The sequence below is a fragment of the Lottia gigantea genome (genome assembly GCF_000327385.1).
Source record: "Lottia gigantea unplaced genomic scaffold LOTGIsca_144, whole genome shotgun sequence".
NCBI classification, from domain to species: Eukaryota; Metazoa; Mollusca; class Gastropoda; family Lottiidae; genus Lottia; species Lottia gigantea.
Window position 1 is genome coordinate 266,187 of NW_008707688.1, and position 23,449 is coordinate 289,635.

Here is a 23,449-nt window from a genome sequence, read left to right on the forward strand (position 1 = left end):
TTTATCACATATTATGTCAAATCATCTGGTGTGAAACTTGAAGACTTTTATCTGGTCTATGATAAATAAGATACTAATTCATATTTATTTCTGGAAATGTGGTAATTGGAACCATGAATCCACAGAAAATGTGTAAATTTACACTGACAAGCTTGAGACTTGTCATTTGATGAAAACTGTCATTTCTAAGTAGATTTAGATATTAGAAACTTAATAAATCTGGTCTTAATTCTTATCAACATAATTATATCAAGGCTGTTGGAACGTAAACAGTGAGTGTATAACAGAGTCTGAGGCAGCTTTTTTGCTCGATTTTGCCAATATTTACCCATAGCTGTAAGAGGCAAGATAAGAGTCAGCAAGTTTCAGTTCCTGCCATTGAGACAATGCTTGACTGCAGATTTTAATCAGTTGACAACACATCTTAACAAAAAGCTGAAGCTTGCCCTGAAAGTTAGTCATCAATTATCCTACCTTCTCTGTCGAAGAGGTGATTTACTACTCTCTGCATCTTCTGGTCCATCCACAACATCCTGAAATGAAGAAATAATGTTTTATAAGGACTACTAAGATTTAAATTTTGTTAAGGCTTCAAATATAAGGTGGATCTATATGATAAAGGTTATATTTCCAAAGCAATGACTTCAACATGATTTTATTTACTTTAATATTATTAAGTGGAAAGAACACATTTTCAAATTAAAAGATTTCAGATGTTATCGCTAGATATTTGATTTATTAGCTAATGACTTGAGGAGACTTGCACTTCAGCTGTCCATAGCATTTGCAAGAATCTAATTCTGGTTCCAATATAATTAAACAAAATGGAACAGTGGACAAGGACATGTTGTCTTGTCTTTTTAACACATCATTATCATTCTCAAAAGCAGTCATTATTAGGCCTACCAGTGACTGCATTATTAATTGTAGAAGCATAAGATGTGGATTTGGATAGTGATATGGATAGCTGACACTAATCTCTGTCGACTGCTAAGAGTAAAGAATATATTCAAACTGCTACCAAAACTATGTAACTTTATAGCCTATGGTAAGCTTATTGAAAATAATTTATAATTCAATGGTGGGTGTATTGTAAATTAGTCAGATAGGACTGTACAAGTTGAGGTAAAGGCCTAACGTTCATAATGTCTACAATAAAAGATCAGAGAGGTGTATTAAATTTATTTCGGTTATCAACAACATCAGCTGACTGGATAATCCTTACATTATGATTTCTTCAAATACTCAATAAAAATAATAAACAAAAACAAAAATATAAGATAATCAGTAATGGAAATATCTTACTCACCGATTCTGGATCGTTACTTGGACTTGGAGATCTCTCTATTGTCACTAAAGCCATTAGTAGGTACTCCTTTAACAGAAAAATATATATAAATACCAAAAACACACAGAGAAAGTAACCATTTGTCAAATAAGGAATTCACTCATTGTTTTTCTTCTCCAGCCATGAAAATACAGACTGTCAGCGCAAGTGCGAGAAATCCGGAAATAAATTCCTTTAGGGTCATCAAAGGTCATGTCAAATCAGGTCAAATGAGAACTTCCGCTTACGGCTTAGCAACATGTAAACAAATATGGCCGACAGACTTTTAAGATCACAAATTATTGACAGATAGCCTTTTTAGTGGTATTTTAGTGAATTATATGTTTTGTTATTTTGCTAAAAGGTAGGAGACGAGAGACTATTTTGAATTTCACGCTTTTGCTTTGCATGCGTGCCAGGAAATGATTTGTAGATCTAAAAAGTAACACCGAATTTCAGTCAGACTTAGTAGAGAAAAAAAGTTTCTATCACTAGATCTATCTTAACAAGTAAAAATATATTCATTATTCTGATCTCCAATCAAGCTGCTGAGTCAAGTTCCTGCAGCCTTATTCATCAGCACTTTGCCCTAACAATATGTCTGTAGCTGGACTGTCTACACTATCTATAAGCTTAGACAAAAATTTTATGGTCAAATTTTGAACTTGATCAAATTTGCATTTCACTTCAGTCTACTAATGTGAACACCATTTGCGTTTACTTATCACAAACTTTAAATTGATGGGCGAGTAGTGAAAATTTTGAAATTTTTCTCCGCGATTTTCCAGAAGGCAATAGTGATTTGATTTTAATTTTTGTCATATACTATCATATACGTACATATAGTAAAAATCATAGTCCATCAAAATCATATCAATAACTAGGCTTAATAGAAATCTTTAAGAGAAATTTTGACCCTTGTACTGGTAGACATAAGGTTACTGATACTGGACCTTATCATAAAAAATGTTACAAGCTTATATTTCTTTTTTTATTTTTCAGGTTTTTTTATTAGAAGAAAGTCAAAAAATTTAAAATGACTGATATTTATCAACCTAACACTCCAGAAAGTTCTGGTGGTGTTAGAGTAACAATGTCTCCACGACGAACACCTTCAGCAGGCTCCAGAAACTCTTCTGTTATTAGATCAGGAACTCCTGGTAGTACTTATCAAATGGAACCATCAGATCTGGAACATCCTCTGGGCAGTGCTGGTAGTGGTGGAAGCATCAAGAAATGGAAACGACATAATGAACAAAAGACTATGGAACAATTGACTTCAATCAGACAAGAGAAAAGAGCAAATCTTCTAGTAGCGAAACAAAACGCTCAAGCTTTGGCACGCAAAATAACAATTGAAGTGTTAGCTAAAGAGTGGTTGGCTGACAACCAAGCCACAGTTGAGATGAGAGCTTACTTAGTTGATAAATTATTACCAACATTGATTCTTGGAGTTGAGAAACTTTTAACTGTTGTTGACAGTCAAAGCTTGGCTGAGAAAGAGAGGGATGCCAACTTTAATCCTTTAGATTTTTTAGCTCAATATCTCTTACGGAATAACCCTAGATTTTCTAATTTCCCGGAAGCTTCACCTTACGTACGAGGATTGAGACAAGTTTCAGAAGATCTCAGAAATCAACTCTTTAATTTAGAAGATAACAGGTTAGGAGTAATGAAATGCTCTCTGAAATATTTACTAGTGTTAGATAAATCTACATTAAACACTACACTGTCTATAAGCTTACACCTAAAAAAAAATCCATTTTTGTTGAGGAAACAAGGATAATCAATAAGAAATAAATATACAAAAACTAAACATTTTAAGCTATAGCTAATCAAAATAAAATGAAATCTTATTCTTCAACACCTAAATGGGCTTAAGCATTGTGAATTGCAAGGACAGCTGTATAAGCCTATTCTTTTTTTCGATTTTCAACTGTTGAGGGATCATTAATGATTACAACCTGTAGCACACTGGGCCTCTGTTTATTATTCCTTCCGAACAACTAGATGCCTTTTCAATCTCAGTTTCTTGGACCTGCATCACTGACAGGAAAAATACCACCGTGGCTTCCAAAATAAAACAACAGTAATTCCATCTCTTTATCACAATTATTTTATGTTTTAGACTTGCTAAAATAAAAGCTGATGTTAAACGTAGAAGAGAGGATAGAGAACGTCAACAGGAACAACAGTTGCAAGAAAAAGAAAGAAGATCCACTTTATTGTTAAAACAATTTACAGAATGGAATGTTGCTGTAGATGGTAAAGTTGAACTATCATTGGTAAGATGAACATAATATTTCTGGTTTGGAAAAAGGTTTTTGTACCTGTATTAAGGAGTTTGAATATTATCTTTACCACCAGATAGGGCCTATTTAACTTTACAATTCATTTTATGATCAAAATTCAAAGCCCAGTTCTCCTACTATTTTACAAAAAGGTACCGTGGAAGTTTAACATGTTGTCACTAAACTGTAGGTAACTATTAATTGTTATTACTACCAATATCCTTACTGCCTCATCAGTATATATATCTGATATAGCAGATATTGAGACAACTTATTCCTGTATTATTAGAGTGGTTTTAGTTCAATGTTTTATTTTTTTGCCTTTTTTTTCTTAACAGTTCCAGAATGCATTGAGATCATTTACAGAAATTACAGAACATTTCCCAGAGGAATTGAAGAAAGCATCTCAGTTAGGTCATACTTTAGAACCAACAGATGAAACTGGTAGAATGTTAACCTTGAGTGAATTTGTCCAGGTTTGTTTTGAATAATTTTATTCAATTTACACAGCCAAGCATTAAATGTCCTTGAAAACGAGGATTTGTCCTTGGAAAACAAAATTTGACTTTGAATGTCCTTGAAATGAGGATTTGTCCTTGGAAAACAAAATTGACTTTGAATGTCCTTAAAAACAAGGATTTGTCCTTGGAAAACAAAATTTGACATTGAATGTCCTTAAAAACAAGGATTTGTCCATGGAAAACAAAATTTGACTTTGAATGCCCTTGAAAACAAGGATTTGTCCTAAAACAACAAAATTTGGTCTTGATTGCCCTTGTAACAAGGAAGTAGATTTTAATGTCCTTCCAAACATAGATGTAGTCTTAAGTGTCTGTGAAAATGCTTTACACCTTTGAAAAATACTTGAAGCAGGAGAAAAACAATTCAGACATATTTTGAGGTGAAATCAAAAGTGATTATTATTTTGTTTGTTTTCACATATAAGTCTTTGTAGGGCCTAAAATCATTGTCTGTTTTTAAATGTTAACTATAATTATGAATGTAATTTTGTGAAATAAAATATGTTTTCTTGGTTATTACAGTTTATGAATGAGTATATATCTGAACTGCCAACTGAAATATTTGAACAGTTTATGGAACACATGTCTAAATGTGCTGCTGCATATCGTGCGTCAAATGAAAGAGAACAACGTAGAATATTATTATCTAACTTATTTATTAAATGTGATCATAGTGGAGTAAGTATAGCCATTTTGAATTTGTTTTGATTCTTCGGTGATATGGTGGTAGTTACTGTAGTAACATCAGCATCAGCCACAGTAATTAGTGTCTTGGAAATCTTAAATTTTGATGTAAAAGTACGAAATGTCATGCCTTTTTCATATTTGTTCTTTTCATAACCTATGGATGTTTTTTTCAGATTGCTCAACTAGATAGACATCGTATTTTAAATTTGTTTGAACAATTTTGGGACCAAGAAGCTGACGATCACAAGAAAGTCATGAGGAATCCAAGAAAATGTAAGTTTTCATCAGACAGCAGAAGATATAATATTTCAGTAAAACACAGATGGGTATATTACAATCCCTATATTGCCAGCTAGTCATTTAAATATCACTATAAGCTTGTGGTTTATCAGCTTCAGGATTTGTGATGTTAACTGTTTCAGGGCCAGTAGTAGAAGTTGATGAAGCTGATGATACAGTTAGTGATGATGAAGAAGATCCATTAGACAATAAAGCAGACACAGAAGAACTCTCTCCAGAAACTGCAACTGATGCTCAAGAACCAGCAGCAGAAACACAAGACATAGTAGTTGATCAAGAACCAATGAATGACACAGAAGAACCTGCAACAGATGTACAAGAATCTGTGGCAGAAAAAGAAGAACCTCTAACAGAAACAGCAACTGAGTCCCAAGAAGCTGTTGCTCAGTCTGAAGATGTACCCAAAACAAATGAACAAGCTTCAGGTAAGGAATTGTGTTGACTAGCTACTTGTCTTTGTCAGACATCTTTGAAATGATTTGACAACTGCTAAACTCAAACTAAGATTCGAACTTGTAACAAATCACCAGAAGAAATTTGAGATGGCCTTAAATACATGTTACTCTTGAACATTACATGAAATATTTACAGGAGATGAGCCTACAGTGCAGGAATCAACAGAAAAGTCAGCAGAACAAATAGAGGTTGTTATGGATACAAAAGATGTGTCTGAAACTGAACAGACAGAAGCTGAAACTGCACCTACTGAAGAAGAAGTAAAGCCTCTTGACACATACGTCAATGAAACAGAGAAAACTCCTACTGTAGAACAAGCAGCAGATAACATGGAAGCAGAAGTGAAAAATGATGTTCTAGAATTACCATCAGAAACAAAAGAAAAGGAAACTACCGGTACTGAATCAAATATTGGAATTGCAGGTACGTTCTGAATTTAGAAAATTGTTTTTTTTTCTTTAATCATTTTTCAGATAGTTACGGAATAACTGGCAAACAAGTAAATGAAATTTCATTGTTTAGTTCAACAACAATTTAGAATACTGCTACCAGCTAGTCTTTGGACAACTCTCTAGGTCTACATTGATCTTACACAGATTATCTATTCATTTACAGCTAGGTTAGAATAGTGAAATTGACTTATTGTGAGAAAAATTTGCTGATTAAATAAATGTTTTAAGCAAGAAAAAAAAAACACTTTTAAGTTAATCAAAACCATGGCAAATTTTTATGATATTACAGGAAGTGTTATAGAACCATTGGTGAAAACTAAATCAGATGATAATGTTCCAATTGTTAATGGACGGATAAGTGTCAGTTTTGCTGAAGGAACTGCATTTCAAAGACAAAAAACAGGTAAAATTGTTTCTTGAAATGATCATAATATATTCTTCCTTATATCCATAGCAACCAATTTTTAATCTCCAACAAACCATATACTTTTTTTATGTCAAAAATTGAATATTAATAAAACCTATTACATTACATTTTAAAATCTTCTCAAAAGCATCAATAGCCATTTTACTGTCCAGATATTCTGGAGATGGTAACGATAAACAGATATGTGGACACTGATTTCCTTACAACTTTTTTTGTTTATGTATATTCAGGTCTAACAATAACCAGCAGAAGTCAATCCCAGATGTCAGCATTTGATGAAAATTCTCTCAATGTTTCCCAGTTTGTTCAACTTACAGAAACATTCCTAGGTGATGATCCCAGGAAAGAAATATTTGCACAGTTGCTGAAATTTATCAAAAATGGCTATGAAGAGACAGAAGAAGAAAAAATGGACAGATTAAAGAAGGTAATAATTTTTGTCATGTTATTTAAAATGACTTGGACTAAGAAAATATTCTGATAATGCCAGGTACTAGCTAGTATTGCCTCTATCAGCCACAGTTTTTGGCAGAGACCAATAATCATCAAATCAATAGAAACTAGCCTTTTCTCGTCATTCCTTTGATGATCAGGCAAGTTTTGTTGGGTACCACACACAGCTGCCATGTTGGCATATTCCACGATACGAATGACAAGACTAGATCAGAATTATATATTATCTTCTGTTGATATTTATGTTTTAGCTCCAGCATATATTGTATGTTAACAATTTATATATTTGACATATCAATCTGTGATTCAATGATTATATGATGTTGTAGGCTAGAAGAGAGGCTGTGTCTGCTAAACGTAAAACTATGATAGATGTATTATTTGAGAAGTGGGATAATGATGGATCAGGATTTTTAGATTTAGAAGAAGTAGAAAATGTCATGTTAAAATATAAGGATGGACAAGAAGCTGAAGCTATCTATTTTGGTATGTTTTAAATCATGGTCTATTTTGTCAGACATTACCATTATAGGTGCAATAATATAAATTGTTGGTGCTCTAAAATTATTGTTGCATTAAGCCTGATGAGTGAATACCACTATATAGAGAGAATGCCAATAATTTACAAGTATTGTCCTTTTTAATCTACATGGTGTTCACTTTGTCCCAAACAATTAAAGCCTACTTGTTAACCTGAAGATCCTGGGTTTGATCCCAGTATAGGTTGGGATTATACTTTTAGATTATTCTGTCCCTTGTGCTACAGACACAAAATTCCTTGGGGGTTGAAAATTTAAAATGAGTTGGCTAATGCTGTTGTCATGGCTAAATTTTCTTCATTACTTAATTAACCCATGAATTTATTTCTTAACCAAATCAGGTGCAAAAAGGGAAGGGCATAAAACTTTGTTTCTATTCAATTCATTTTTTTGTTTGTAGCCAAGGAAGAAATGAAGAAGAAATCTAGATTCCAGGATCAAAGATTAAGTAAACGAGAATTTAGAATGTTAGTCTTATCTGTGGTCCAAGAAATTCCAGGCTCTGAAACATTTGATTCTTTCCTAGAGTTCCTGACAAATAGTGTAGAGGTAGGTTATAGGAACAAGTTTGTCTTCATTTGTTAGATGGTTGTACCAGAATTCATCCTTTTTTTCTAATCTCATCCTATGTTTATGATATAAAACCCTCACCAGGACAACTGGCATGGAAATGGGGATTAATTTTCAATTGTTCGAACTGCAGGGAAAATTGAAAAATATCCACAAATTCACTTTATTTTGTTCTAAGATGTGATGCCTCTGAATTATATTTTTCTAGAGATCTTATTCTGATCGTATTAGAGGTGAGGCTAGAAAGAAATGGTTACAACAGATAGTAACAGCTGCTGAAACTGGTGCTGCTAGTATGGAACCTGTCTATAGAGCTGTCTTCCAGGCATTATATAAGGTAAATGATGAAACTAATAAAAATCTGGCTAACCCAGAGCAAGGCCAGGTCAGATCTGGACAAGTGCTGCAAGATTTTGTCAAGATGAGTATCGGTAGTAAATATTTCACCAAAATAAAATTCAGTTACTGTCTTATGGGTAACACTACTTACAGAATGCTTTGAAGGTACATAAAACTGATATTGTCCCTTTGTCATGTTTGGTACGGTTTTCTATACCTTCGGCACCAGCAATCAATTACAAATGGCAGAGTGTCTAAATTGATAATACACTTTTGTACAGTAGGCCTATTTAATGGCTGAGCCCACATAAAGAAAAGGTTTTTCAAAAATGATCGCTGTTGGTTACCATAGAAACAAGGCATACAATTTTATGATGATTTTTCAGGATGCTGAAGCTCATGGTGGAGGAAAGAAAATCTGTGCTAGTATATCAATGTCTGAACGTAACACTAAATACCCTCAACGTGGTGATACTTGTTTACGTTACGTTGCCGTGACACCAGAGGATGCAGACTATATGTTAGATAAATGTCTATATAAGGATATGAAAGGTGTCAGTTTTTCTGCGCTGGAGTCAGGAAAACCAATCCATGTTCCTCGTGTTGCTAATCATGGTAATATTTATTTCTGGAATACACACAGACGTCCTGAGGTAAGTCTTGAGTAATTTTTACATGAGTACATTACAAGTAAATTATTCAGCTGATTTTGAGTATATTTCTACTGCCTTTTATTGGATATTTAATCATGGAGACCAGGTGTTTGGTATCAGAAACAATCCTGAAAGTTTAATTTTGACGCAGATTTTATTCCAAAAAAGTCTTGTCTGCAGTTCAGTTGTAAGAAAAAATGAGCAAAGAAGGTTAAGGACTTAAGTTCTTAAGGATTCTGTTTACCAGATAGTCCTTTGCCAAACTTCTTGGCATTGATCTTTCCCAGATTTTCCATACCAATTTACACTGGACTGGAATAATGAGGAAGGATCACCAGACTTTCACATATCCATCAAGATTGTAACTCACTGCCTGTTCACGAAAGGAATGATAGTTATTTGTTCTATAGATTTGTATTTGGAACATAAGAGAAGCATAAAACTAGAACTTAAAGTATAGGGACCACATTTATTAATTCAGGAGAGAGAAGGATCATTTATTGTTATACCATTAAAAGATAAGAGAAAGAGAACGTTTGGTTTATTGGGTATTGATACAATAGCTGATCCCCATACTAAAGCTATATTTATTACACATGAGATACAATTTTTCCAGGTAAGTTAGCATTGTTTTTTGAGGTATTATTGCAGGATAGGTTCGACATTCTCCAGAATGTCTTTCTGTAACTTAACACTTTTAGGACATGTTATATAAGCCCATTCATTTGGGGCATATTGCGCCCTTGACATTTTTAGGGATTTCTTTCTACTTCCCCCAAAATACAGACTTTGGTGGCACCGAAATTTAACTATTCTTCTTATTTCATAGAAGGGAATGACCTATTCATCCTTTCCACTGATTTCTGACAAATAGTTATGACTAACTTGATCAAAATGATTTTTATTTTTTGTAGGGTATAGCCAAAGCATTCAGTATAGCCTATCATCATATAGATATGAGAAAGAAATTGTTAAGAATAACAGAGAGTGCTATATCATGGATACAGAGACGCAGTCCTCATGTTCGTGAAGTAGTAGAGTATATGGCTGAACCATCTATTAAAGGCCCAGATTATGTCTTACGTAAAATGTTGGCGACATCTCAGAAAGGTTCACCAGAATATAGTATTAATCCACCTCGACTAGAACGCAAAGATAATCTATTTAGGTAATTTCAGCTAAATTTTGTAGAAAAGTGAAAGTGTTCGAAACTTTATAGGATGTTGTTTGCTTGGTCAGAAAAATATTCTAATCTTAATCAGGAATAAGTCATATTATCTCATTGTATCTGATGATCCAGCTATATATGGGTAAAGATATCCAGGAAAGGTCAATACCAAGGACTATTAAATTCTGATATTTTAATGTTTCAACTGCTACATTTTAATCACTCTAACTAGAAAAATTTTGAATTTATTTCTGGTCTTTTAACTACTATATTCTAATTCTAAAGATTTATATTTCACATATTTTTTCAGGGATTACTTATTTAAATGTGTAGATAATTCTGAAACAGTGACAGCAGACGCATATGGAGAGCGCCACCTAGCCTTTCCTCTACGTGATGATGAAGGAAAGGCTATAGCTCTAGTTGATATTAGTATAGGTGATATGAAGAAACTACCTCCTCATGAAAATAAAGAAATACAAAGAATGTTACGTATCTTACAAATGGCACATAAAGAAATTACTAAAGAATTCCATGGTGCTGAAAAATTGAGAGTCTTGGGTAAAGCATGTTTATGGCTTTTGCACATTTTATAATTTGTTACAAAAGAAATATCATGTCATAATCAATGAGAGGGGGACAAATGACTAGCTTCACTAGTATATTTACATTTCTATGTGAAACTGAGGACTTCCTATGTAGTTAGATCTTTCTTGGATGCTAGAATTAACCAGGAAACTGGGTTTGCTCTTTAGTGATAGATCCGAAACATCTGCCTCTATTCTGACCTCTGATAGATATTTTAACAGTTATTAGCTAAATTAGTGTCAGAAAAACTAGGCCCTGTTTTATGGGGATTTTTTTTTGTATTGTAGAGGGTGAACAGAATGATGAAACTAGAACTGATATTATGTTTGATAGACTAATGTTAATGGAGTTAAGAGATAATGTCAGTAAGCTAGATAAGAAAGCCTATGCTGAATTAAGAAGTTATAAAGATCCACCTCAGATTATTAGAGATATATTAAAAGCAACATTAGCTATATTTTATTTTGAGAAGGCTGATGAAGGAGAGTTTGATGATTGGGTTAAATTATCATCAGTAAGTATATATTTTACATTTTATGGTGTCTTCAGGAGGATTTTTCTTAAAATCCCAAATGTCTGTCTATATATCTTCTATTCCAGCTCATAGAGCTTAATTTCAACTAGTCAGAGCACTTTTAAAAAATTATTGGGGCATTTTGTTTAACTATTTAACACAATGTCCCTTGTACTACTGTATTTGCATGAGAAAGACATCAAGAAAAGTGCTGTTTCCCTACCAATATTTTCCTCTTGAGTACTGCATGGTGCTGCAGAGATAATCCTGGCCATGTATTCTCAAACGATCCTAGTGCTATCAGTGTTAGAAATTAAGACCCTAGAACATCCTGGTGCTAAGATTGTTTCGAGAATATGTCACCTGATGTTTATAATAATTGTTTATTACAGTATATTAATGTTGAATTAAGTCAGAAAATAGCATCCTATGATCCTACAGCCCAAACTGATTTAACATTACCTTCTGATAAAATAGAATTATACATGAAAGGTAAGTCAAAAGACAATTCACAATTTAAGTTTTTGAAATGCAAACTTGCAAGAATTGGACAGTATATCGACCAAACACCAAGCATTTTCAGCCTCAGTTTGCTTAGATGAATAGGTGTTCACTGTTCGAATTAATTCTATGAAATTTAACAGCCTTGTAAGTAGTTTGTGGTCTGAATCTTAGACAGTTGATAAGGGGACATAATTTGGAATTATCAGGCAACAGTTAATGAATATTTTTTATTAATTTTCAGATGTTCCCCATGGTGAAGTGGGTAAACATGGGTCTCTACCAGCTCAGTATATGTACAACTGGGTATTTGTGTGTCTGTCATTAATTGAACATATGAAGAAAATGAGACAAAATGAAGATGAAAATGTGTCGTCTGATAATGTTGTGGATGATGAAGAAACTCCACAAAAAGAAAATGATGAATAACTACATTGTGATCTTCCAAGATTTAATTTTCAAATAGCTTGAAAACACTTTTCACATTCGAATTGTGGCAGTGTGATAAGTTCTATCATCCATGTCAACCATTCGTGGTTGTTTTCATTTCCAATTTTAATTTTTGTTCACTATTCCATCTGTCAAACCAACCTGAATTACCAAAAAAAAAATAAATCAGCATTACACATTGTTGTCTCGTTATTAAGTATTTATATGCCTTGTTTTAACTATGATCTGTGATATATTCAAATATAATTTACCATATTTAATGTTTTCTTATTCCATTAACCCGTCTGAACAATCCTGCTTCTGAGATGTAGGAAAGGAATATCAGAAGATATTCCAAGTAGAAATGTCAATAAACGTGCAGATATGTACTGGCATATTTAGGCCGGATAAGTTTGCCATCAGTGGCAAAACAAAAACCTTGAAGTTTCGTTCTCACAAGTGAGACAAAGGTGGAAATAATCCTTGAAGGCACCAATTACCTCTATCAATATGCCAGCAGAAGCAGAAATTTTCATAAAAATGTGACAATTTTTGGGCATTTGGTTCCATCTCCAGACCATTAAAATATGTGGTTATGTAAAAACAGAACAAGTTTTGTATTTATTTATTTGAAAAATAAATTATTTTGAGTAACAAATCTCACAAGTATACAATGACTATTTCTACAATATCAACATTGATTGGAAAAAGTTCCCTCCTCAGCCAGCTCTTTCTGGGATATAACTAATACAAATAACATTTAACTTAGCTGTATCATTAACTCAACAGTTTTGTACCTTGTTTTGTAAAATGCTTAAATAATCTTAACAATAAAGTAATATACAGTTGTGATTTCCATATAAATAAATGCCTTTTGACCACAAAACCAGTCAATTCGGTCAAAGATGGGTGTATTCCATGCTATTAGTGAACGGTTTTGTGGTTAATCTAATGAATATAAGTACTCAATATTTGATGACATATTTACAATGCCATGTTTATTACTATATTCCTAAACATATGATGATCTTGTTTGTAAGTTACCAAATATAAAAAAAAAAACATTGTCTTTTGGTCCCAAGGATTCATGGAATAATCTTTATTACCAGCTGCAAAAATACAAACTTTGGTCTGGCAAGTTTTCTTATTTGAAGTTATCTAAACTAAATGACATTCTTTAAGAAGGTTCGTTCATAATCAATGTAAAGTCAAAACAAACAGCTGGTGATTTTGACTGCAAAATTGTACAAATACATGTATCATTCTCGCAGTTCTATGTGGGTTATTAGTATCTATTTCAACCTATAGCCTTGAACTTGTCTTTGATTTTCAATTTTTGCAGCATGTTACAATATCACAAGTAAACTCATCCCATTAGCATGACATAAAGATGTAATCAACTTTTCAATTCATTTTTGGGCGTTATTTAATTCAGAATCAAGAACAAGAATCATAAGTTAAATCACACATAACATAACAGAGAAATGAATTTAACAAGAGGCACAATTATCACAGATAATTTGAAGAAATTCACACCTGTGACAGAACCCTTAACCAAAATAGCAAGTGTTACTACTGATTTTGAGTCATCATAGTGACTATCACTATTGATTAGGAGTCATCATACTGACTGTCACTATTGATTAGGAGTCATCATAGTGACTGTCACTATTGATTAGGAGTCATCACAGATATGAATACTGGTCTGATATATTTGACAGTGTTGTTATATTAACACATAAACACAAACACACAATGATTAGCATAGCTCATAGCATAGAGTTACATCTCTAGTTCCATTTCATATTCTGAATATGTTAATTTTCTAAAAAGTTCTTTGTAGTCTGGAAAAGTATAGGATAACATAATGTCTGCCAGATGATCTTTGCCCAGTTTGAATGACGTGTGTCTGATTGGGAAAAAAGGTCAACTGATTTTCATGGTTCATGTGCAGATTCCACAATGAAACTTAAAAAATACACTTTCAAGTAACAAACGAAAATGATGCATAAAGACAGCACTATCAACAGAGCAGTTGTCCTTCTCTAAATTTAGAAGTAAGGTACATGTACTCTTTCTGAAGACCACTTTTGACCATCACATCTAGGACTTCATACAGTCTCTCATTTGACAGTTTGACAGACTTGTTGCTCTAAATGTATTATGGGAAGTAGTTGGAATTCATTTGAAAGCTATGAACCACGACAGCACTTTTTGTTTATAAAAAGGTGCACAATTTTTCATGTTCTACCAAAATGAATAAAGATGGGAAACCAATCTTAAAATCATCCTATGTAGACCTTCGTTTCTTTTCCATTATCAGTATACATAAATAGGATAATAAAATTGAATTGTAATAATCAACTGGTGGGCATGTCACGATTTTACTCCAAATATGGTGTCTCCAATCAAAATTTGCACATTGATGTAGTGGTAGACTAAAAATCATGGCAGCTAGAGGTCAATAGGTCACAATATATGGAATATTCTAGAAAGACTATAATATTATGAAAGATGATGTCACAATAAAATGAGCACAGTTAGAAGTCACTTGAAGATAATATTCCAAGGCTTTTTATAAATATTGTTGTCACTCACTCCATAAAATGCTATCTGGATAATTTTTTAAACATGTTTTTCCCTTTACTCAAAATTCCTCCTTTTTTCTTGGGTTTGTCGTCGAGCGTTTGAGATTTCAACAGAGTTATTTGATCTGCGTCCTGGGGGGCAGAGTTCGGTGGAAGAGATTCGGTTCGTGGGGACACTGTGTCGATACGCATATTCTGAAAGGCAAATGAAAAACAAAATTAGTACTCAGAATTGAAAATACATACAAGTATTTCTGTCTTAACAATATTAAAAGTTTATCACAAGTAATTGCCCTCATGTTAGTATCATTAAGTATATGTATTTTCCAGTAAATATATTTGTATAAAAAAGGGGAATGTAATACAAATGGGGGATAAATACAAAAGGGTTTAAAAACACTGAATTCCAAAACACCAGAAAGACACAGGAAGACACCAATTCCAAAAAAATAATTTCCCACAAAATGAGAGGATAAAAACGAGAGAACACTTAACACTGTTTTATAAACATAAGTTCGGAAGGGTATGTGAAGCACAACGTAAATTACCACAAGCCCAAAAAATATTGAACAATGAAAGCCACATTTGGTTTGCCATTGTGATAGCTGAAACCAAAGACAAACTTTGGAAATTTTGCAAATAACCACAGAATCCAAAAGTGTTCATTTTAAACCAAACTGTTGTATATCTCATCTTTTAAAAGCTTTCCTCATTCAATTCAGCCTTAGTTACCTAGTTGGGTTTCCAGCCTTAGTTACTTAGTTGGGTTTCCAGCCTTAGTTACTTGGTTGGGTTTCCAGACTTAGTTACCTAGTTGGGTTTCCAGCCTTAGTTACTTAGTTGGGTTTCCAGCCTTAGTTACCTAGTTGGGTTTCTACCCTTAGTTACTTGGTTGGGTTTCCAGCCTTAGTTACCTAGTTGGGTTTCCAGCCTTAGTTACTTAGTTGGGTTTCCAGCCTTAGTTAACTAGTTGGGTTTCTAGCCTTAGTTACCTAGTTGGGTTTCCAGACTTAGTCACCTACCGTAGTTGGGTTTATAAACTAAACTACATTGGCGCATTGTGTAGAAACTTTCACTTTTGGTGAATCCCCACTGACCTATGATAGTGACCACTATTTAACCAAAGACACTTCAGATCAATATTTTAACAAATTTCAATATTTTTTGACTAATATTTTCAGTTCTCCAAATAGGTCCTATAGTATATTATATTTAAACTATTAACTTTGTGATCCCTTCCAATCATAGAGTATGTCTTATACTTTCTCAAAAATCAAAATCTGTTGCCAGGGAAATCGTAAAAAATATTTTAAAATTGAGCTTAAAAATCTTACGTTCACCTTATGTTAATCATACATTAAATCAACCTCTCAGAAAATGCTAAATAATTCAGAAATAATTCAATATAATGTTAATAATGTAAATTATTCAGACATCATGGGCATTAATAAGATATCTCCTTTTTAAGATAAGTGATTAATTAGACACAAATGAACAGTCAGGACACTAACAGAAAAAGCTCCTTCAAAACATTTGACATTAAATGACAATGATGGAACATGTAGATTGAATAAATAATAATAATATATTGTAAATACTCATGAATTTCCTGAACTGGCATCTTAATTCAGCCATTTCTTTGAAAGATTTGTGACCATTGAATTTGATCAAGACTTTGTAAAAATGGCAGAGTAAATGGGACTGGATAATTGAAATGTTGTTGAATATTTATCATTTCCAAGAGTTTGATTATAATTCAAAAAGGTCTACAAGGTCTCTAAATTTGATTTTTGGAAATTTCTTTTTCAACCTAAAACTTCTCCCCTACTTTAAAGCAATGTTACATGAACATCACGGGGAGTTTGAAATTCATAAGTATTCTTTATAAGCCATGATTGATATCATTGTGGGTCTGACAAAAAACCAGTGGGCCTACAATAGCCTTCATATAAGTTTCTGTTTTGAATTTTTTCATCTTCTGTATCAGAAGGATAGGCAATATTGGCAAAGCCGGAAAACTGACAAAATCGAATTAATAAGTACCCTATTGGTCTTTAATCAATTTAGAAATTAACATCAATTATGGCTCACAGAAGACAAAGATGAAGACAAAACAAAAGGGAAGCTACTCATACCAGTACTTCCATCACTGCCAGGAGAGGGCGCCACATGCATGTCAGTAAAACTGTCACCTACATTATTCAAATTCTCAGATTGACGTGAAACGGTACTTATACTGCCTCCAGATCGCGAAGGTGAAACCATACTAGCACTTTCTAATACTTCATCATCATATAATGGAGCTTCTTGTAGGAAATTAGAAGGTACGAAACCTCGTACACCATTCATTTCACCCACATAGAAACCATCTTCATCCATTTCACCCGTTATATTGATAATATCACCCGCTTTAAATGATAGCTCAATCTGAAATCAGAAAAGAAATGGAGTTTCACTTGCTTTTAATTTTGAAACACCATGCAGTGTACAATGATTGAAATTTTGCAACAATAGTAGCCTTTCATTTCCAGTTGTCAAAGGATATGAACTTTCACTACCTACTTTTTTTACTTCTAAATGTGTTCATGAAAACTCTATGCAGTGTCCAATGATGGACATTTTTCCAAGATAGCAGCATAATCTTTTTCGATTTCCAATTGTCAAGGGATCTTTAAGCCCTACATTTGTTATCTAAAATTGGCTAATGCCCACAATCAAAAATATTGCCTTACCTCAGAATCAACATTAGGTGATAATTCTTGTGGATCATAATCATACAAAGCTACCATCCTTTTTTTACCTCCACCATCAGAAGAGGAGAGACCGTTTTGTGTCAGTTGGGAAGATGCTGATTGGCTAGTTCTGATCTTTTTCTCTGTAATGTAATTTGATAAACCACTTTATTTGAGATAGTGAATTTTCTGGATTGCTCAAATTCAACAAAAGAAGTCTGCAATCTCCATTAATATACAATCATTGAATGAGGCATATCATAGACTTGTCAGTTGCAATTCACACATTACATGTTTAATACTCTATTGCTTCTTCCCGTTGCCTTAAAGTCCAGATGTCTTTACTAACATATATAAGCATTTGAAAATATATATATTATACAACCATAATATAAGAAAATATTTTCACTTTTATAATAGTGCTCAATACATCAATTGTAGAGCGATATAGAAATATGTTATTTTTGTCTTTTAATGTATAACCAATTTTACAACAATACTAAGATATAAAGAAGGCAATGATTTGTCAATGTTAAAAGAACCATGTAATCTTACCAGTAGATTGTAGAAGAGATTTAGAATCAGGATTATTTTGACTTTCTATTAATAGCTGATCTATAATTTCAGGATCATCAAAACTAACTTGTGACACCATATTACATGGTACAAAACCAACTCTATTATTACATTCACCACGATAAAAACCATCAGCATCTTTTTCACCATAGATCTACAATAGGATAATAATACCATACATTATTGTAAATTTACATCAGGCCAAGTGTGTTTTTGCTCCTTTTTTTAATGTGTTTTGACACCATACAAAATGTGTTTTTACACCTTGCCAAGTGTGTTTTTACACCATACAAAGTGTATTCTTTTTCTTTGCCTATGTGTTTTTACACAATACCAATTGTGTTTTCACGCAATGCCAAGTGTGTTTTTACACCATGCCAAGTGTGTTTTTACACCATGCCAAGTGTGTTATTACACCATGCCAAGTGTGTATAAAAAATCAAACCTTTTCTTATGAATTGAATCAAAAGTTTTTTTTTTATCCTTACCTTTATAATTTGTCCTTCTCTAAATGGTAACTCTTCATCAATGAAATCCACATTAGGTGACATAATGGAAGGATCGTAATCAAATAATGCTACAAATAATCGAACTTGATTATCATCAATAGGTGGATTTATTTCCCCTGATATGGAATCGACATCATCATAGTCATCATGTCCTGAATAACCACTACTATGTCGCGAACGATTTAAATTCACATTTGTTCTATCTGAGGGACTACCTCTGTATGCTGGCGACAAAGGACTTTGCACATTTTTATTTCCTTCAATAGCATTGACTTGTCTTTGGCGATCACTTTCAGCTAATTCCTGTTTATGTCTACTAGCATCACGGAATGCACCTCCAGTTCCAATTGTTCGAGGTAAATGTTCTGGAGATTTTCTAGGACTATCACGTGGGCTTGTTTTTGATTTATTGGGACTGTTTAAAGGAGATTTTGGAGAATTAACACCTTCATCTTCGAAACTTTTTTCTATACTGCTATCTCTAGTTATTTCTGAAATGAACAAGAAATGACTCATAATTGTGATCAGCACTCCATCAGCTGAAGCTATGATTTTTTGTCCAGAATGTGCCGCTGGGCAATATTGGTTCAAGTAGGTATTATGATATTTAGATAAAAAATTCATCATGAAATTTTTGTATTTGTAAATGAGGCTATAAAACTATCAGTATAAATCAATATTTATAGTGTTTTCCCCTAATTACTGCAAATTTCATTTTGTCATCTTTTTAGTAAAACAGCTTGTGATATATGGTCAGCAACATCTGCAGAAAGCCTGTATGTCAAAACATAGCAGTAACTCAACTGAATCTGAACTTACCAATAGCAGGTATTTCAAGAGGTTGTGATGTTTTTAAATGATGACTGTGATGAGGATCTTTAACACCAATATTACCTCCTGGGCTAGGACTCTTCTTTCTTGGTGCTGGTCGTGGTGATTTCTTCAACTATTGAAACAACAGAAACAATCACAAGTCTGATAGATTCCAAATTTCGAAAGAAAAAAAAACAATTGAAAATTATTTTCAAAAAATCTTTAGATGCAATATTTGATCTTTATTTGCCTTCATTTTAATTCAAGATTTTTTTTAAAGGTTTATGAATAAGCAACAATGAAAGTATTAAAACAAGTGGTAGCACCATAAGCCAAGATTTTATTAGTTAGTATAAAAATGTTAGCTCAAGAGTTTATGCAAAGCAGTACATTATAACATTATACTTAGACAATTATTGCTTATCCCTAACTAGTACATAATGAAATAGATTTCAGTACAAATGATTGGTCATTACAATGAGTAAACAGAGTTTTTGGAATAATATAATTCCAATTATCAAATTCTTTCTCAAAATATCTTGAATGTGAATTCTGATGTAAGAAATCATGTACTGGAAATAAAAAGTCTCATTGCACTATTAGAAAATTTGAAGAATTGACCTTGATCTGTTTACAAACCGGCAAGATAAGTTTGGCACTTAACATTTGATTTTATTTTCTCAAAAATAAAAGTACTTAATCTACTACTAATTTTATGTCATGAAATTGACTTGAATAGATCATATCTTATTCATACTGCAACTTAATGTGAAAAATGTTTGCTGAGTTTGTGTATTTAATATACAGCAAAGCTTGTATTAATATCGACATAGCCTCTATTAAAATTGATATGTTAGTATTTTCATTATCAAAAAAATACAATACATGTAGCACCATAAGTATAAGCTGTTTTAGTAAAAGCAACATGTTAAATTGGTGACGCTGTGAATAAATAGCAGCCATTTTTGTTTGGAAAATAAAATATATACATCGACAAACATACAGCCTCATGCAGTTTGGATACAACCACACTTATACGCAAATAATTCATAAACAAAACTAAAATTACAGAAACGCATCTGCCACGGATGTAACAGCTAACCTGATGGCCAAGATGACCGCCAATTTCACCAGTAGCTGTATGGCTATTCGTCTCTTCTGTACTGATCATTTCTTCCTCCACTTCTTGGATATCAGAGAGTTCCGAACTGCTACTTTCAAGATAAGGTTCAACAAACTGTGACGAATTTACAGCTGCATTCTGCCTCAACAAAGAACAACAAAAGAATCAACCAAAAATGTCTGGTGACCATGCAAAGCTCATGCTATGGTATTTTGTTAAGCTTTAAGCAGTTTTGATTATATTTGGTTCATCCAATCTACGAATGATGCCTTATGGCTACAATAATGATGTATAGAAGATTTCCAGTGAAAAACTTTTAATTTTTGCTTCTATCCTGTTTTGAGAGCATGCCATATTCTTTCTTCGTTCATTCTTTACACCTTCCAGAGTAGTTGCAGATCATCAGTTACAAGATATATATCACGCAAGCTTTAAAATTCAATCTGGCACACACTTACTCCCTAAGTCTCCTTCCAAAACAAAATGGATCAAGGATGGATATGTTCTGAAGGCATGAGAACCATGTTTGAGTCTTCACTGAACATTTCTGTACATCATTATTTTATCAAATTAATTGAGTATATAATTTTAGTGATATAATTATACAGTTAATATAATATTTATATATAATATATACTTTTATAGAGTTCACATGCAAAATATATATGTGCTATGTATATATTTACACATGCAGGAAGCTTTAACATGTAGTCTAACTAATTATAAAATACTGGTCCAGTTAACTTTAAAATGTTAAAAAGTTTACACAAATAGCTTTTCAATTCTAATTCCAATACTAATTTTCAGAAGTCATTTTCAAACAATCTCATATAACTTTTAAAACCCACTTTGATTTGAAAACTTGTGTGCCAAAATTAAGTGACCCAAAAAGTTAATGCTGAAAATAATGCCAATGTTATATAAGGTTAATCTATGGAACTATGTTAGGGTACTGTTCTAGTCCTAATGTTATTTATTCTACAACACACATCCTCACCGAAGGTTTAGCATCTTCAAGATGGCTGCCATCATCACTGATGCCCATGAATGTTGAATCAACATCTTCCTCTGTATTCCGCCCCACATTGTCAGCAGACGCCACAGATAAAGATGGCTGTGTTGACTAAATAAAGTAAAGATAAGGAAAGACACATGCATAAATTATAAGAATTAACATAATGTAGTAATGCTCCAAATGCACCAAAATAAACAAGCATTAATTAAATCAAACCATTCCAAAAGAAATAGAAATTGAGAGAAATCTCATTTAGGGAATAAGGTCACTTGTCTTTCACAATAACCCCCCCCCCACCCCTCCCTCCCTCTCATCCCCAATCCTTCCCTTGATAAAAAAAAACTTTAAATTGTTCAGTAGATTTGGGGTATGGAGATACAAATTGAAAAGGTCATATATTTTGAATATGTGCTTATGGGAAAATTAACTGTTAATTCAAACATGGCAGACGTCAATATGTAAAAATGCATACCGCATAATTATATAACTCAGGTCAAAGGTTATTGATATCATGCTGTGACATTAATGTTTAATTCATCAAATTGCCCTTAAACAATTAAAACAATCCAGTTTTCATTTCTGTTCCATGACGCAAACACAAAATTTTTTCAGTTTTTTTCTTTGTTGAGTTTCTTTTGTTCATTCTGTAACAAAATGTTGGCCAAATGTTGCTTCAAACTCAAGTCTTTTTCAAAGAGATAAGAAAATATAATTTAAAGATCACCTAGTCAAGGAAGTCAATAATTGAAGGATACTGAAAATGAAAACTAGAATGATTTTTCCCATTGATTGGTAAAAATGAAGTTAATAATTTTGCAATCATTGTTTAATATAAATATTAAGTTAGATTTTCAATACATCATGCCAAAACTGAAATGATCTAAATACATACACAGGTAAACTGAGAGTACCATTCCTGAAACTGAGGGCAAATCAAAATAGTGCTAGATGAAAAATAAATTGTGAAATAAAAATGGAAGAACAAAATCAAGATAATACAGAAATTTATGATCAGAGATACAGATAGATATCAAAAAATTCTAATAGCTCTGTGGACTCTCCAAAGAGGATGCTGACAAACCAAGTGGCACAGTGGTATCAAGTTCTTCAAAAGGGTAAGCATGCACTACCTCGCTAGCAATAAAAACAATTTAGAGGGATTGTAAGAACAACCTACGTATGACTGAAAATTGAAATAGTGCATAGCGCTGCTTTAGGATACGCATAAAAATTTAAGAAAAACCTCTTAACAACCCCTTTAAACATTGAAAAAACAACAAGTTTTAGCTCAATCCAATATAAAAGTAAAAATATTTTCCCTATTGCCCTTAAATGAAACTATTCAAAATTGACATCAATCTGCATCTTTGATCAGAACTAAAAAAAAACCAACCCTGCCAAATTTAATCATAATACATACAGCTACAGTTTTCAGATTATGATAATTAATAGTATTCTATAGTTACATACCTTTTTGATATCAGAGTTTTTAATGATAACTTCAGGAGTTATAGCTTGAGTTCTGCTACCAGAGATCTCCTTGATTAAATTACTATTTAACGTTACTATTTCTGACTCCTCTGATTCCGTCTGATCAGCAGTAACAGTACGAACACTAATTTGTTTGGGAATGTAGCCATTAAAATCACCAGCATTCAGGATAACATGATCATCTAAAATCAAGAGTAAAAATTATTAGTTATGTGAACACACTAAGAAGGATGTCAAACCCAAGAGTAGAGTAACATCAAGAACATGTCCTGCCATAGTCTATACACCACAGACAGAGATTATTGGTGGTACTGATCTTCAGAATCATCTAGGAGATTCTTTTTGTTCATTTCATTAGACCCAATTTCATATACTAGTAATAAAATA

At 32.8% G+C, this 23,449-nt stretch overlaps 2 protein-coding genes across 2 annotated transcripts; one reads left to right on the forward strand and one right to left on the reverse strand.

Moving 5' to 3' along the window:
* Positions 1 to 2,585: 2,585 nt before the first annotated feature.
* Positions 2,586 to 11,240, forward strand: LOTGIDRAFT_51730 (hypothetical protein; the record flags this gene model as incomplete). Its single annotated transcript, XM_009050084.1, has 16 exons — positions 2,586 to 2,989; positions 3,456 to 3,612; positions 3,957 to 4,094; positions 4,662 to 4,817; positions 5,000 to 5,099; positions 5,249 to 5,563; positions 6,692 to 6,888; positions 7,244 to 7,400; positions 7,614 to 7,698; positions 7,882 to 8,002; positions 8,232 to 8,360; positions 8,722 to 9,015; positions 9,497 to 9,631; positions 9,930 to 10,183; positions 10,494 to 10,744; positions 11,059 to 11,240. Coding segments are annotated over 16 exons (3,075 nt in total), but the record flags the coding sequence as incomplete, so codon positions are not given.
* Positions 11,241 to 17,101: 5,861 nt separating this feature from the next.
* Positions 17,102 to 18,779, reverse strand: LOTGIDRAFT_85300 (hypothetical protein; the record flags this gene model as incomplete). The annotated part of the gene is made up of 4 exons (XM_009050085.1): positions 17,102 to 17,230; positions 17,536 to 17,651; positions 18,133 to 18,265; positions 18,600 to 18,779. Coding segments are annotated over 4 exons (558 nt in total), but the record flags the coding sequence as incomplete, so codon positions are not given.
* Positions 18,780 to 23,449: the final 4,670 nt, after the last annotated feature.